Here is a 14,669-nt window from a genome sequence, read left to right as displayed (position 1 = left end):
CCTTGTCAGTCATCATTTGGCTGTAAATATCTGAGATTATTTCTGCCTTGATTACTGCAGTTTGTAGGAAGTTCTTAAATCTGTGCTTTGAAATTGAAAACAAGTCTGTCTCATGGGTCAAAACAGAAATACCTCTGAGGGTTAGGCGGTTACCGTAAATAAAGGTGACTCATTTTAAGGAAGTGGTGAAAAATATGACAAACTGCAGAACTCATCACTCATCTGAAAGCAACAACCCCTTTTATTGTCACCATGCAGGAATGTATAGCACACATTGCCAAATACTGTATTTTCAGAGAAACCAGGATCCCAGGTGTTTATATGACATTTCTCATTTTCAAAAAATACCATATATAATCCAAATTAAACAGATAATGGCCAAAATGTCCATGAGCTGTCAGCTGTTAGTCCTGCTTTATATTCTTTTCAGTAAACCATTCTTTGTCTGAATACACTGTGGTTAAATTAATCAGTGGCCAGGTCAGAAACTGTTTAAATGTGCTTTAGGAAAATCCACATGTGGAAACTGATATAGATATAGAGTAAATATATATGTGTCTACTTCTGTTTAATAATTTGTGGGTGGGACCAATTTGCCTACCGTTTTAGTTTGGGGCCCTCATAGCTTTCCTCCTTTACAGTGTATTCTCATGGCTGTTTCTTATCCACTGACCTTTCGGCCTCTCCATCTGCAGATCATCTTTGCAGATGAATGCACAGAAGCCGAGGGGCGACACTGGCACATGAAACACTTCTGCTGCTTCGAATGTGAGACAGTGCTGGGTGGCCAGCGCTACATCATGAAGGAGGGAAGGCCCTACTGCTGCCACTGCTTTGAGTCCTTGTATGCGGAATATTGCGACACCTGTGCCCAACACATAGGTGAGGCAACACTCGGTGCTCGTCTTGGTCCTACTCTGACTGGATCTCCTTTGTGTCTGGTATAGTTAGAATCCCTTTGGTTGCAAGCAATAACAATCCAACTGATACTCCCTTAAGTGAAAAAGGAAATGTCTTGGTTCATAGTACTGGAGAAGCCAGGGAGGATGTTGGTTTCAGGTAAGGATGGATCAAGGGATTGAAGAGAATCTGTTTTGTTTTTTTGTTTTCCTCTGTGTCTCAGCTTGCCTTCTGTTGGCATCATTTGGAAACAGGGTGCCTTCACAAAGTGTCACAATGACCCCCACACTTATACATACCAGCTTTAGCACTGTTCTCTAAAAAGGATGAAATGGTGACTTTTCCAGTATCCAAGTCAGGTCCTCCAAATAGAAATGCTATAGCCAGCCATTAGGTCATCTGTTCCACCCTGGAAAGAAATGAAAAGGGGGTTCCTGTTGGTCTACCTGAGTCTTAGACCCACCCCCAAGGCGGGGCTACATGATGGACAGTCTTAACTACCAAGCAGAGGAGGAGAGGTCTCAGAGGAGGGGGAAATATAAACAGATGTCTTCCACCGCCTCCTCGGAAAACCTCAGGAATCAGCAGAAGGAGGAAACAGAACGGTCCTCTTGCTAGCAAAAGATAGTCAAGGAAACCAAGTGGTGACTGGCATGCATGTCCTGAAAGAAATCAGCAAAAGCCGACCCAGCCAAAAACCAAAGCGAGAGAACCTCAAATAGCTCCGAAGCTATAAACGCCTCAAATAAGTGGCAGATTTGAGATAGTGAAAATCATTTTCCCTTTTCAAGTAACGGATTCGTTCAGCCCTTCAACACTATTCCTGATCATGCAGCATCTGGAGCGTCTTCACTCAGCTCGCCTGTTCTGGCACCTTGAGAATGAGCTGCCCTTTAAAAAGAGAAGAGAAGTTGGCAGTGGATGAATGTCTCTGAGACCAGCAGCCTGATCTTCCTGTGGCTTGTGCAGTTCCAAGAAATCTGCCTGGAGGCTGCCAACTCCTTACCTATCGTGGGGAGGTGTGGAGACATCAGTCTGGGAGCCCATTTTACCTCACTTAAAAGATTTTATCGGGAACGAAAAGAGGTGCCCTTGGCTCCCTGGTTCATCAGAAGTGATGCAGTCAGATGAGAAGTTAGTTCATAATTTGAAGGGCTTGGGTGCTGATAAAAGTCACAGCTTTCAGACACCTACTATATCCTCAGGGGTCCTTTGTCGTTGGAGGGTCCACCCCATGGGCTCAGACCTGCCTCCATGGAGCCCTTCTGAGCTGAAGACCCTGCCAGGCCCAAGAATGAGCAGTGCTATGCCAACCTGTGTCCAGCAGTGTTCCCATCTGGGAGCTGGGCTGTCCGAAAAACCCCCTTTCCCCAACCCCGGAAATCTTCACTTCTCACAGCCTGATGCCTCAACTGGGTACCCACCAGCTTCTGTTTCTCACAAGTCAAGGCACTTAAACAGACACACTTCCTTTTATTCTGAGAGCTAGGAAAGGAAAAGACCCTGATGCTGGGAAAGACTAAGGGCAGGAAGAGAAGGGGTCATTGGAGGATGAGATGGTTGGATAGCATCATCGACTCAGTGGACATGAGTTTGAGCAAACTCTGAGAGACGGTGAAAGACAGGCAAGCCTGGCGTGCTGCAGTCCACGAGACTGCAGAGTCAGACATGACTGAGCGACTGAACAACAAGGGAAGGAGAGTCTTGATCTGGACAAGGGGCTGGGGGTGGGACTCGGTCAGGAGAAGTGGTGTGAGGTGCTGACCCAGCACGCTCTCCGTGGCTCTGGGTCTACAGGGAGATGCCTGCTTGGATGAGAGAGGCAGAACGCACAGACACCTTACGTACAGCAGCCCTCCCCCCGCTTGTTAGTATTTCTGTTTCTTCTGTCCCTTTTCAGTGAGACTTAAGCCTCTCCAGAAACTGCCACTTAAAATTTTCGCCCAGCAGCTTGGAAGAGAGAAAATATGTCTGTCATCACGGCATGCACACCTCTGTTTTCCCCCCGTTTTCCCCTTTCTGTCCTCTGTAGCTTTGATTGCCATTCCCTTCTCCTTCCCTCTGAAATCCATAGAAAGACATCCATGCTTTATCAGAAAGGGGGACCACTGTGGCCTGCAGTATTATCACTGCTGTAGTTAAAATGTTGTCCCTGATTTATTTTTTTCCCTTAAATCCACTTTTCTGTAAAACATACTTTTCCTGCAGCAGAGAAAGGGTGCGCTCTGTGTATCATGCATACCACAGTGTATGGATGCTCTGCTCTGACCATATTATCCAAATATTCCCTATTTATACAGCCGCGCAGCGCGAACCCTGCATCAGGCAGCTGTTGCCAGGGCAACGGTACTTTTGCCTGCACACAGCAGAGTAAACAGTCCTATAAACAGACCAAGGCTGTAGCAGCGGTAGACATATACACCCTCAGAGAAGTACTTAAAGGGCTTAGAGAGGGAATAAAAAAGGAACGCTTAGATGTGGAATGGCCAAGCCCTTTTCCAGATGTTTAGAGTTCAGGAGCAGTTCAGAGCACCATCTGACATCGTTGATGTTTATCAGGGACCATGTTCCTGTGCCGGCTGGGCCGCTTTGGAACACGCCTCATCCTCCGCTCTCCCCACCGCGACCCAGCCTTGTGTGGGGCTCCCACCCCCAGAACCAGGCCCGCACTGCTGCATCTGAGCGTGTTCCCTTGCAGGAGCACGGAGAGGCAGCTGGTGGAGCACAGGCCGTAGGGACTGGACTTCCCACCCCTCTGACAGGCAGTGGGTGAGGCTGCAGCTGCAGGGGAGGCCGCGCTGAGTCGGAGCTCACAGCGAGGACCCAGGGCAGCCGGGTGTCAGCTCCAGTTCTCCAGACGAGGAGGACGGGGAAGGGGAGGACCTAGCCAGCCTCAGCTCTTTCTTGGGCAGCATCCAGGTAGCAGCCCTCAGGGCAGAGAGAGACAGGTGTTGAGACCTCATGAACACACAAGGAGACCAAGAGTTAGCAGAGTCTAAGCACTGACTGCATCTTAACTCGGTTCTCACAGCAGCCGCATGAAGTAAGCACTGTTGTCGTCCCTGTTTTAGCGTAGAGGAGGCGCCGGCCCAGAGACGTGAAGCCACTTGCCTAGGGTCACACAGTCCTTCGGCGGCTGTGCTAAGCTGATGGGTTTCAGGGTCTTTATAACCTGCTGGCGTGGTGTGGAGCTGTGGTTTGAACCTGTATTTGTCTGAGTCCTGAGGCCTCACTCTTAAGTACTAGAGGCTTCTGCTCCCTCCAATAGCCTGGTGAGGGAAGTGTTTTTGTGGGGGTTTTGCTTTGTTTTAAATTTCTATTGGAGTATATAGTCGCTTTACAATGTGGTGTTAGTTTCTACTAAACAGAAAGTTAATCAGTCGTATGTCTCTCTCCCTCTCTCTCTCTCTATATATATGGATGTACTATTTATATAGACGTCTCTCCGTGTATATATATCTCCTCTTTGGGAGGATTTCCTTCCCATTTAGGTCACCACAGAGCATTGAGTAGGGTTCCCTGTGCTACACAGTAGGTTCTTATTATCTGTTTTATACACAGCATCAATAGTGTATATATGTCGATCCCAATCTCCCAGTTTATCCCACCCCCTTTTCTTCTTGGTGTCCATACATTTGCTCTCTACGTCTGTGTCTCACTTTCTGCTTTGCAAATAAGATCGTCTGTATCAACTTTTTTCAGATTCTATATATATATGTTTAATATGATATGTTTTTCTCCTTGTGACTTACTTCACTCTGAATGTCAGCCTCTAGGTCCATCCACGTCTCTACAAATGACCCAGTTTTGCTCCTTTTACCGCTGAGTAATATTCCCTTATGTGTGTGAAGCCCCAGCTCTGGGCCTGCTGTCTCTAGCCCCATCCCTGCCAGTTCTCACTCCTCCTGGGGAAGTGGTGCTGTGACAGGGAGTTGCTTGAGTGCCTCACTCACCTTGGGGTGCCCTTGTGGCTTCTCGTGTCCCTGTAAATACCCCCTTTTGGTCCCTGTAGCCTGACACCTAAATAAGCAGAGACCCCCTTAGTTTGGGGAGGAGCTCCTAGGAGAAGATCATACCTTATTCTTCTCTCTCTCTGGACCAGGGACGTGAAGATAGTGAGGCGAACAGAGAGAGGCCCCGGAGAGGCTGCTGTACTGTTGGCCTTTTGCTCTTGCCCTTCTCTGTTTCCCTGTTTCTCATTCACACCCTCTCTAGACAAGTCTCTAAAGGTTATTCCTGGACAGTTCAGACTCAGGACTGTCGGCCACCACAGATGATGGTTCCCATCCATACTGCCTTTCGGGGAAGACATTTGTCAGGATCTATGAGGAGTCTTGCCAAGGTCCCCTCCTATCCCACAGTCACTGCTGGGTCTGCACTCCAAGGGGGTGGGGGAAGGGGCCCCCACCACTGCCGGCTCCCATTCTGCCTGTTTAGTAACTGCTGTCAAAAGGTTTCCTTGTGTGGTTACCTCAGTAACAGACGCAGGTGCCTCTCTCACTGACCTGGCTCAGGTCACGTGCACACCCTTAAACTAGTTATTGGACTGGGAGGAGATATGGTATTTTTACTGAACAGTGCCAGTCCAGCTATGGCTTTAGCCCCACCCAAAGCTCATGGCCCAAGGGTGGCAGGAAGATGGTGTCCCACCAGGGGGTTAAGTCCTGTAACCGTAAGAGGGCAGAACATCCAGGGGTATGGGAAGTTCCTGGAAGCAGGTGTGACAAGATTATATAAACCAGGCATAGCTTTGGCACAGGGAGGAAGTTACACAAGGGATATGCATACTTATGGTAAGGAGATGTCTTTGACAAACCAGGTCCAAGTTTTTCCCTACCATGAGCTGAAATCCACTTTTTTCCTTTCCACTGAGCTGCTAAACTGATGTCCCCTTAGAGTGTTATACGGTAGTGAAGGGATTCAGTTTACTTGCCCATTTCGCATGTGAAGAGGCCCTGGGGCATGAGCCGTGTTCATGGAGATACCCTGGAAACTTCATCATCTAACTTCACTTTTAGTAATTAATAGATGCACGTATGTAGTGGCTCATTGTCAAGCAGTATTCGTGCTGTGAAGAAAATACAGCAGGTGTGGATGGACAATGGTCAAGGGTAGCTGTGAGGGTGGACAGGACCACGAAGTAGAGTGAAAGAGATGATTATCAAGGTCATGGTTAGGAGCCAGATGTGCTGGGTACAGATCTCGTCTGTGATTGCTAGCTCTTCTGCGCTGAGCAAGTTATTTAATTGCCTATGCCTCTGTGTTCTCATCTGAAAAGTGGACATAGTATTAGAGATCTGCCTTCTGCAGTTGAGAGGTTAAGTGAGTTCACATATATGCAAAGCATTTAAAGCAGTGATTCTCACACCTGAGTATCATTATTGCTGTTTATCTGGAGGAATGTGCCCTGGGCAGAAGGATTCATGGACGGGCCACTTTGACCTGGTTTCTCTGCCCTCAGGGCACGTGAGTTAAGGAGGACCTGACTGGTAAAATACGGCAACTGTCATAATAAGACATGACTGTTTACACGAGAGCCTGATAGTCGACCTATTGACATTTTATTCTGCAGCCTCTAGAACCCTGAGCCAAGCCAGGGTGCTGTATGTTTCACGTCATGTCACAGAGCTGTGAGCAGCTCATCACCCTATTCATGTCCCTTCTTTTCCCAGGAATTGACCAAGGTCAAATGACCTATGACGGCCAGCACTGGCACGCCACCGAGACTTGTTTCTGCTGCGCTCACTGCAAGAAGTCGCTCCTGGGGCGGCCCTTTCTCCCCAAACAAGGCCAGATCTTCTGCTCGCGGGCCTGCAGCGCCGGCGAGGACCCCAATGGCTCAGACTCCTCCGATTCCGCCTTCCAGAACGCCCGGGCCAAGGAGTCCCGGCGCAGTGCCAAGATCGGCAAGAACAAAGGCAAGACGGAGGAGCCGCTGCTCAACCAGCACAGCCAGCTGCAGGTGAGCTCCAACCGGCTGTCGGCCGACGTGGACCCCCTGTCACTGCAGATGGACCTGCTCAGCCTGTCCAGCCAGACGCCCAGCCTCAACCGAGACCCCATCTGGAGGAGCCGGGACGAGCCATACCACTATGGGAACAAGCTGGAGCAGAGCCAGCCGCAGAGCCCCTTGCAGCTCCTCAGCCAGTGCAACATCAGAACTTCCTACAGCCCCGGCGGGCAGGGCGCTGGAGCCCAGCCCGACGTGTGGGCCAAGCACTTCGGCAACCCAAAGAGGAGCTCGTCGCTGGCCATGAAGGGCCATGGTGGGAGCTTCATCAAGGAGTGCCGGGAGGACTACTACCCGGGCAGACTGCGGTCCCAGGAGAGCTATAGCGACATGTCCAGCCAGAGCTTCAATGAAACCCGGGGCGGCATCCCAGTCGCCAAGTATGAGGAAGAGGAGGAGGAAGAAGGGGGCTTGTCCGCTCAGCAGTGTCGGACCCGGCACCCCATCAGCTCGCTGAAGTACACTGAGGACATGACGCCCACCGAGCAGACCCCACGGGGCTCCATGGAGTCGCTGGCGCTGTCTAATGCAACAGGTACGTTCTGGTCTCCTGGTACCCTGAGAATGTTCTCGGGGTCCTCTGATTGCTGGTCCTCAGGATTTTTGAGTCGTGCCCGCCACATGCCCCTCCACCAGGTTGTCGAGGAAGGTGAACCCCATGCCGATGGCTCCTTTGATTGGATTCCTCCTAAGCGGAGCCTGACACAGGGGTTAAGGTGCCTGTGATGAACATGCTGCAACATGCTGCCAAGGAAGAGGAGCGAGAGAAACAGGGGAGGACGGGGAGGAGCCAAGTGGAAAACGGTGTCTGGGCTGGGGTCGAGCTTCAGCCTGAGCCCACAGGGGCTTCTGGAGGATGAGTGGGACCATACGGTGGGGTGGGTTCCTTCTTGGGACAAAGGGACTGATGCTTTGCTCAGCCATGTCAGTAAGTCATTGGTCCTGGGCAACTGGAGGGCTACTTGGGGATCAGGTTGTGGATGTGGACACAGGGGCAGGAGAGCGCCTCTCAGCCAAAAGCGACATTAAAGAGAAAGGGTGGGCGGTTGTGAGCTCCAGGATCTCATTAGGGAGCTGGTTTTAGTGTGTGGATAAAGATGAAAGAAATGAGGATAGATAAGGAGCAACCAGGCAGGCTGAGAAGGACAAGTGTTGAGAGAGACACAAGACAGACAATCCATTGCCTGCTCTTGCCAACTAAACTGTCCAGCTGTTTTGTGTACAAGTGTAGACAATGTCAGCATTCCCCAAGATGACACTATGCAAAGTGTCATCTGAGGAGCGGGTCTGTCCACAGTGCACCCTGAGATAAGTACTGATGTTAACAGTGTTTACGCACTCTGGGAGCAATTTGACATTATTGCAACATCCAAGCGCATGTTCAGTGGGCTTGTTCTACTGGTTCAGGTGTGGACCGGACAGGGTGTTACAGACCGGTGGGTGAGTTGTCTGTGGCATATGCTGGGTGTCAGTCCTGTTCAGGTGGGTCACATATCAGGCCACTCTGGGCTGAAATATGAAAACTGGTCCTTTGCTCCAGATAGATGGAGAAATAGGAGCATTGAGTGTCTCTGCCTTTTGTGGATGGGACACCAGGAAGGAGACATATGTCTGTCCTTTCCAGTAGGGATCCCAGAGTCAAATGTGTCTGTCCCAGTAGAAAATGTGACAGCCTTATGCACGTCAGCTCCCTCTGGAGGGACAGCCGCCACTGGGCTCCAGCTGGTTGTTGCCGCTTGCAGGAATGTTTATTTATTTATTCAACTAAGAGTGATATAGCACTCGCCATGGGCCAAACATTCTTCCAAGCACTTGATAAATATTCACTCAGTTAAATCATCACAACTCTTAACATTCTCAGTTCAGAGTAGAAGAAACTGAAGCACAGAGAGTTTGAAGCACTTGCCCAAAGTCATCCAGCTTTTCAAAGCAGAGATTGGAACCTCTGCATGTGACCCCAGAGCAGCGCTCTTCCGCACATCAGGCTGCCAACCTCATCTGAGCTCCATGCTGTTACATCTTCCAGGTTCCCAAATAAGTTAAAATTATGGATTTTTTTTTAATGTAAAGCCTCTTGGACCTCTCTGCTGGATGCAAAACGTATCTCTGAGTTGTAGGATGTATGTATGTTGTGTTATTAAACTCATCATCCTCTCCGATGCTTTCACAGCTGTGTGCTCCTTTGTCTTGGAGGACAAAAAGCAGATATCTTTACCCCCATGTTTCAGATGAAATAAATGAGGTCTTGATGACTAAGCATGTTGCCTAATGTCATACAACGGTGCAATTAGCACAGAGTGATGACTGCCTGGCTTCCATCCCAGTTTGTGCTGTTCTCAAAAGATTTATATGCTATAATTATTTAAGAGGCCAGGAGATATGTATGTAATTCAGACTCTGAAGTGGAGTTTCTCAAAGCTAGACCACCTGTATCAGAATCATTGGCTGCTTGATTGAAACATGAATTGATTGAAACATCCCCTCCAGGCCCAGTATATCAGACCCAGTAGAGATGGGGTCCAGGAACCTGCATTTTGAACAACTCCCTGCTGGTGCTCATACAACCACTGTCTAGAGCAGTTGTTCTTGGGTTTGTCTGTTCTGACTTGATTGTCCTCACAATGTAACTTAGGAGGAAATCAGGAGATCCTGATTGGAGGTTCAGTTCAATTCAGTCTCTCAGTCGTGTCAGACTCTTTGCGACCCCATGAATCACAGCACGCCAGGCCTCCCTGTCCATCACCAACTCCCGGAGTTCACCCAAACTCATGTCCATCGAGTCGGTGATGCCATCCAGCCATCTCATCCTCTGTTGTCCCCTTCTCGTCCTGCCCCCAATCCCTCCCAGCATCAGGGTCTTTTCCAGTGAGTCAACTCTTCGCATGAGGTGGCCAAAGTACTAGAGTTTCAGCTTCAGCATCATTCCCTCCAAAGAACACCCAGAACTGATCTCCTTCAGAATGAACTGCTTAGATCTTGCAGCCCAAGGGACTCTCAAGAGTCTTCTCCAACACCACAGTTCAAAATCATCAGTTCTTCAGTGCTCAGCTTTCTTCACAGTCCAACTCTCACATCCATACATGACCACTGGAAAAACCATAGCCTTGACTAGACAGACCTTTGTTGCCAAAGTAATGTCTCTGCTTTTGAATATGCTATCTAGGTTGGTCATAACTTTCCTTCCAAGGAGTAAGCGTCTTTCAATTTCATGGCTACAATCACCATCTGCAGTAATTTTGGAGCCCCCCAAAAAATAAAGTCTGACACTGTTTCCACTGTTTCCCCATCTATTTCCCATGAAGTAATGGGACCAGATGCCATGATCTTCGTTTTCTGAATATTGAGCTTTAAGCCAACTTTTTCACTCTCCTCTTTCAAGAGGCTTTTTAGTTCCTCTTCACTTTCTGCCATAAGGGTGGTGTCATCTGCATATCTGAGGTTAGATGGTTACTATGTATTAAATTCTACTACACTATGAGGTACAGGAGGGCAAGACCATGTCCACATTAGCTCACTGCAGCTCTAGCACCTTGCAGAGGCATGGCACCTACTAAGTGTAATCTCTAACAGTAACTCAGAGGGTGTCAGGCATTGTGCTAAATTCTTTATGGAAATTTACTTATTTAATTCCCACAACAACTCTACAAGGCAATGTTACCGTTTCAGTTTGAAGATGAAGACAGTAAAAGAGTTCCCTGGTGGTCCAGTGGTTAGGATTCAGCGCCTTCACGGTCATGGGCTGGATTCAATCCCTGGTCTGGGGACTGAAATCCCACAAGCCATGTACTGTGGGTCCCCCCAACCCCCCCAAAAAAAGATGAAGACAATGTGAGACAGTGAGACAGAATAGATAAGCCAGGTTTACCCAAGGTCACATAGGTATTAAACCACAAACTCCGGTTTCCAGCTGGCAGACTGGCCTATAGCCCATGCTCTCCTTCCTTCTGCTGTAGCTCGTAGGGCAGGCGCTCCAGTCACAGCTGCTGACTGAATGAATGAATGAACAGAGAAACCACCTTTCCCTTCCCTCACTCCGATCCACATCTGCATTTTGATTCTCCAGGTCCCAGCTCTCCCTGACCCTTCACTCCTTATAGAATCTGGCTGATCCTTAAGGAACAGCCCTAGCGTCGGTGTCACCACTGTCCCCCTTCCTGGGGACCACCTGACAGTCCGGCTGTTGTGTGGCACCTAGCTGAAGTCACCACTCCCAATTCCAGCTCTATTCTATGTCTGCTCCAGCGTGACTTGAACCCAGACTCCACCTTGCACTATGGCCGCGGTCTCCTCCCCATGAGTGCCTCCTGCCCGGATGCCCACCCCGGGATGGTTTATACTCGTCTCCTTTGTCTTTCCTGCCTCTTACCTGGGCACGTCTCCTCAGACCACCTCCCTTGCTTCTGCCGTTCAGTTCTCCATTGGCGCTTGGGCTCTCAGGCTTCCTTCTAGCCCTGCCTGAGCCTAACAGACCCATCAACAAACTGACTGCACAGGAGAAGGAATCCTTGTCTCTTCAGAGAGTCACTGTGCAAATCTCTGGACTGTGAACACCACCCTTCCTGTGAAGACGCAGATCGAGGTTCAGAGTAAGGGCTTTGAAGACTACCACACCTAGGGCTCAGGTCCTGGCCATTAGTGGGGGCCATGGGGAGGTCACAATGTCTATGCACTTTAGTGTACTCATGTACACTTTACACTTTAGTGTAAAATGGGTATAATAATCAGACTTCTCTCACAGGGCTGTTATGAAGACTGGAAGAGATGTTATATGTGAAGTTGTTACCAGGCCACGTCCCAGTCAGCGATCTCTCATGATTATCTTCACTTATATCATCACCATCAAGCATTCCTGCCATGGCACAGGGTTCAGGGCGCAGGCTCTGGAGCTAGGAATCCCGGCCCTCTACTTCCGAGCCGTGTGGCCTCGGGCTACTTCCCCTCTCTGGGTCTCACTACCTCACAGGGGTGCTGTGAGTTACTTTCTGTTAAGTACTTAGAACCGTTCCTAGCACGTGATAAATATCTGGTAATGGTAGCTGTTGTTGATTTTGTTACTCTTATTTATAATACTGAAATCACCCAGGCTGCAAGCTGCTTTAGAGGCACGGTTAGACAATGGCAGGGTCAAAGAGCTTCTACAGTGGACTTCCCTGGTGGTCCAGTGGTTAAGAATTCACGCTTTTACTGCAGAGTTTGCGGGTCCGATTCCTGGTCAGGGAACTATCTCCCACGTGCTGCACAGTGCAGCTAATCTTTTTTTTTTTAAGAGCTTCTGCAAGACTCCATTTAGTGGGGGGTGCAAATGGTGACCAAGCCCGCCTGATTCACTCTGAGTGAGCAGAAGGAATGGACCATGTTTGCCAATGATAGGGGACAGCCCACTCCTACTTCTAAACCAAAACTGCAGGTGTCCAGCTGAGATTTGAGGCGAGCAAGCCACTGGGGCTCCCTGGCTTTTCAGACTTGCTGTAAGGGAAAAATGGTGCCCACAAAAAGCTCATGCTTCATGCCAGATTAAACACTGCAGACATAGTTAATAACAAGTTACTGGCCATGGAAGAGAAAAAAAAAAATCCATTATCTTGAAACCTAGTTTTCACTGAAGGATCAAGGTATTTTTGACTGAGCCTTTTGTGATTTGTACTTTCACTCCCAGGGATTCCTTGGAGGCTGAGTGGTAAAGAATCCTCTTGACACAGGAGATGCAGGCTTGATCCTTGGATCAGGAAGATCCTCTGGAAAAGGGAATAGCTACCCACCCCAGTTTTCTTGCCTGGAAAATCCCGCGGACAGAGGAACAGCTCATGAAAGGGTCAGATACAACTCAGCGACTAAAGAACCTTCACTCATAGCCTGGGATTCTAGGGTTTAAAGATACATACAGTTCACAAAGCTGTCTTCTCAAAAAAACTGAATTTTCCAGCAAAATTCACATGCAACAGTAAGGGTCAGCAGCAAAAACACAGACTTTCCAAGTCTAATTAACACCACGTCCTTGGTGTATGTGAAAGGCGTTTAGAGTGAGGTCCCATGGTGAAGGATGCTACGAACGGTGCTGCAAATATTAGCTATAATCTCCCTTCCAACACTGCTGTGTCTGACAGATCCATGGAAACACAGGGGCTCAAAATGGATTTTGTTTTACATGTTCTTCTCAGGTTGATTAGGGAAAAGAGGAGCCCACAGAAACAGTTTCAAACCTAAAAATGCAAACCTACACAGTAGCTGGATGCTGGGAGATACCAGAAGCCAAAACATCCCAAGAGGCCAAAACCATGCACAAGTATGTTTAGGATGAGAGAAAAAAAAATAAACACTCAGGTAACCACTGGAGACAGTCATGTGTGTCAAAGACTATATTAGTGTGTTTAAGTGTATGATCATTTCCTTCTACAGAAACCCTGCAAAGGAAGTCCTGTTACTCATCAAATGCCATAGATGAGGCCATTGAACCTTAAGGAATTTAAGTGACTGCTTTAAGGCCACACAGCTCCTATAGGAAGGCTGGATTTGAACCTAGGGAGTGTAACTCCAGAAATGGTACTCCAAACCAAGAATTAAGTTAGAATTTGAAAAACCAGGGCTCAGGACAGAATTCCCAAAGATATTAATGATAGTGAAAGTCACTCAGTCGTGTCAGACTCTTTGTGATCCCATGGACTATACAGTCCACGGAGTTCTCCGACCAGAATATCAGAGCGGGTAGCCGTTCCCTTCTCCAGAGCATCTTCCCAGCCAAGGGAGAGAACTCAGGTCTTCCACATTGCAGGTGGATTCTTCACTAGGTGAGTCACCAGGGAAGCCCAAAGAGATTAGTAATGGGGTTGAAATTCTGCCCATCCTAACAGCTCACTCCCTTCATCTGTGCCGTCCATAGGGTAGCCTCTGGTTTAGCTACATGTGGTGATTGAAAATGAAACTGATTAAAATGAAATGAAATTTAAAATTCAGCTCAAGGCTGGTGAGCACTTGAAAGGTGGCTTGTATAGCTGATGGCCTGAAATTTTCATTTCATTTCATCTTGATTACTCAAATTTCAATAGTCACATGTGGCTTGTGACTACTGTATCAGACAGTGCTGGTCTGGGCAATTTTTCTCAGCTCTGTCAGATGTGGGTCAAGGATGCTTTCCAAAAAGTTCTCAGAGACAGAGGGGCATTTGCTGCTTTGCCCAAGGATCTACAGAAAATCTTGAGGATAAATTACCTGCCTTTTCCTTAGGGTCAGAGACTATATATTCTTCAAATATGCTTAGTTGGTCTTTCCAACATTCTCCAGCCTCTAGCCTCCAATCTTCCAGATGGTCAAGCTGGTTTTAGAAAAGGCAGAGGAAACAGAGATCAAATGGCCAACATCCGCTGGATCATCGAAAAAGCAAGAGAGTTCCAGAAAAACATCTATTTCTGCTGTATTGACTATGCCAAAGCCTTTGACTGTGTGGATCACAATAAACTGTGGAAAATTCTGAAAGAGATGGGAATACCAGACCGCCTGACCTGCCTCTTGAGAAACCTATTTGCAGGTCAGGAAGCAACAGTTAGAACTGGACATGGAACAACAGACTGGTTCCAAATAGGAAAAGGAGTACATCAAGGCTGTATATTGTCACCCTGCTTATTTAACTTCTATGCAGAATACATCATGAGAAACGCTGGACTGGAAGAAACACAAGCTGGAATCAAGATTGCCGGGAGAAATATCAATAACCTCAGATATGCAGATGACACCACCCTTATGGCAGAAAGTAAAAAATAACTAA

General features: G+C 48.2%; 1 protein-coding gene across 1 annotated transcript in view; it reads left to right on the top strand.

Moving 5' to 3' along the window:
- PRICKLE2 (prickle planar cell polarity protein 2) overlaps positions 1 to 14,669 on the top strand; it is a 348,061-nt gene that overhangs the window by 299,711 nt on the left and 33,681 nt on the right. Inside the window, exons 7-8 of the mRNA XM_052645998.1 lie at positions 696 to 882; positions 6,573 to 7,445. Of these exons, the coding sequence (XP_052501958.1) occupies positions 696 to 882; positions 6,573 to 7,445 (1,060 nt within the window). The remainder of the gene's footprint in view (positions 1 to 695; positions 883 to 6,572; positions 7,446 to 14,669) is intronic.

The sequence above is a fragment of the Budorcas taxicolor genome, chromosome 1, assembly GCF_023091745.1.
Source record: "Budorcas taxicolor isolate Tak-1 chromosome 1, Takin1.1, whole genome shotgun sequence".
In the NCBI taxonomy this organism is placed as follows: Eukaryota; Metazoa; Chordata; class Mammalia; order Artiodactyla; family Bovidae; genus Budorcas; species Budorcas taxicolor.
Note: the sequence above shows the minus strand (reverse complement) of the source record. Positions and strands in the feature narration are given on the sequence as shown.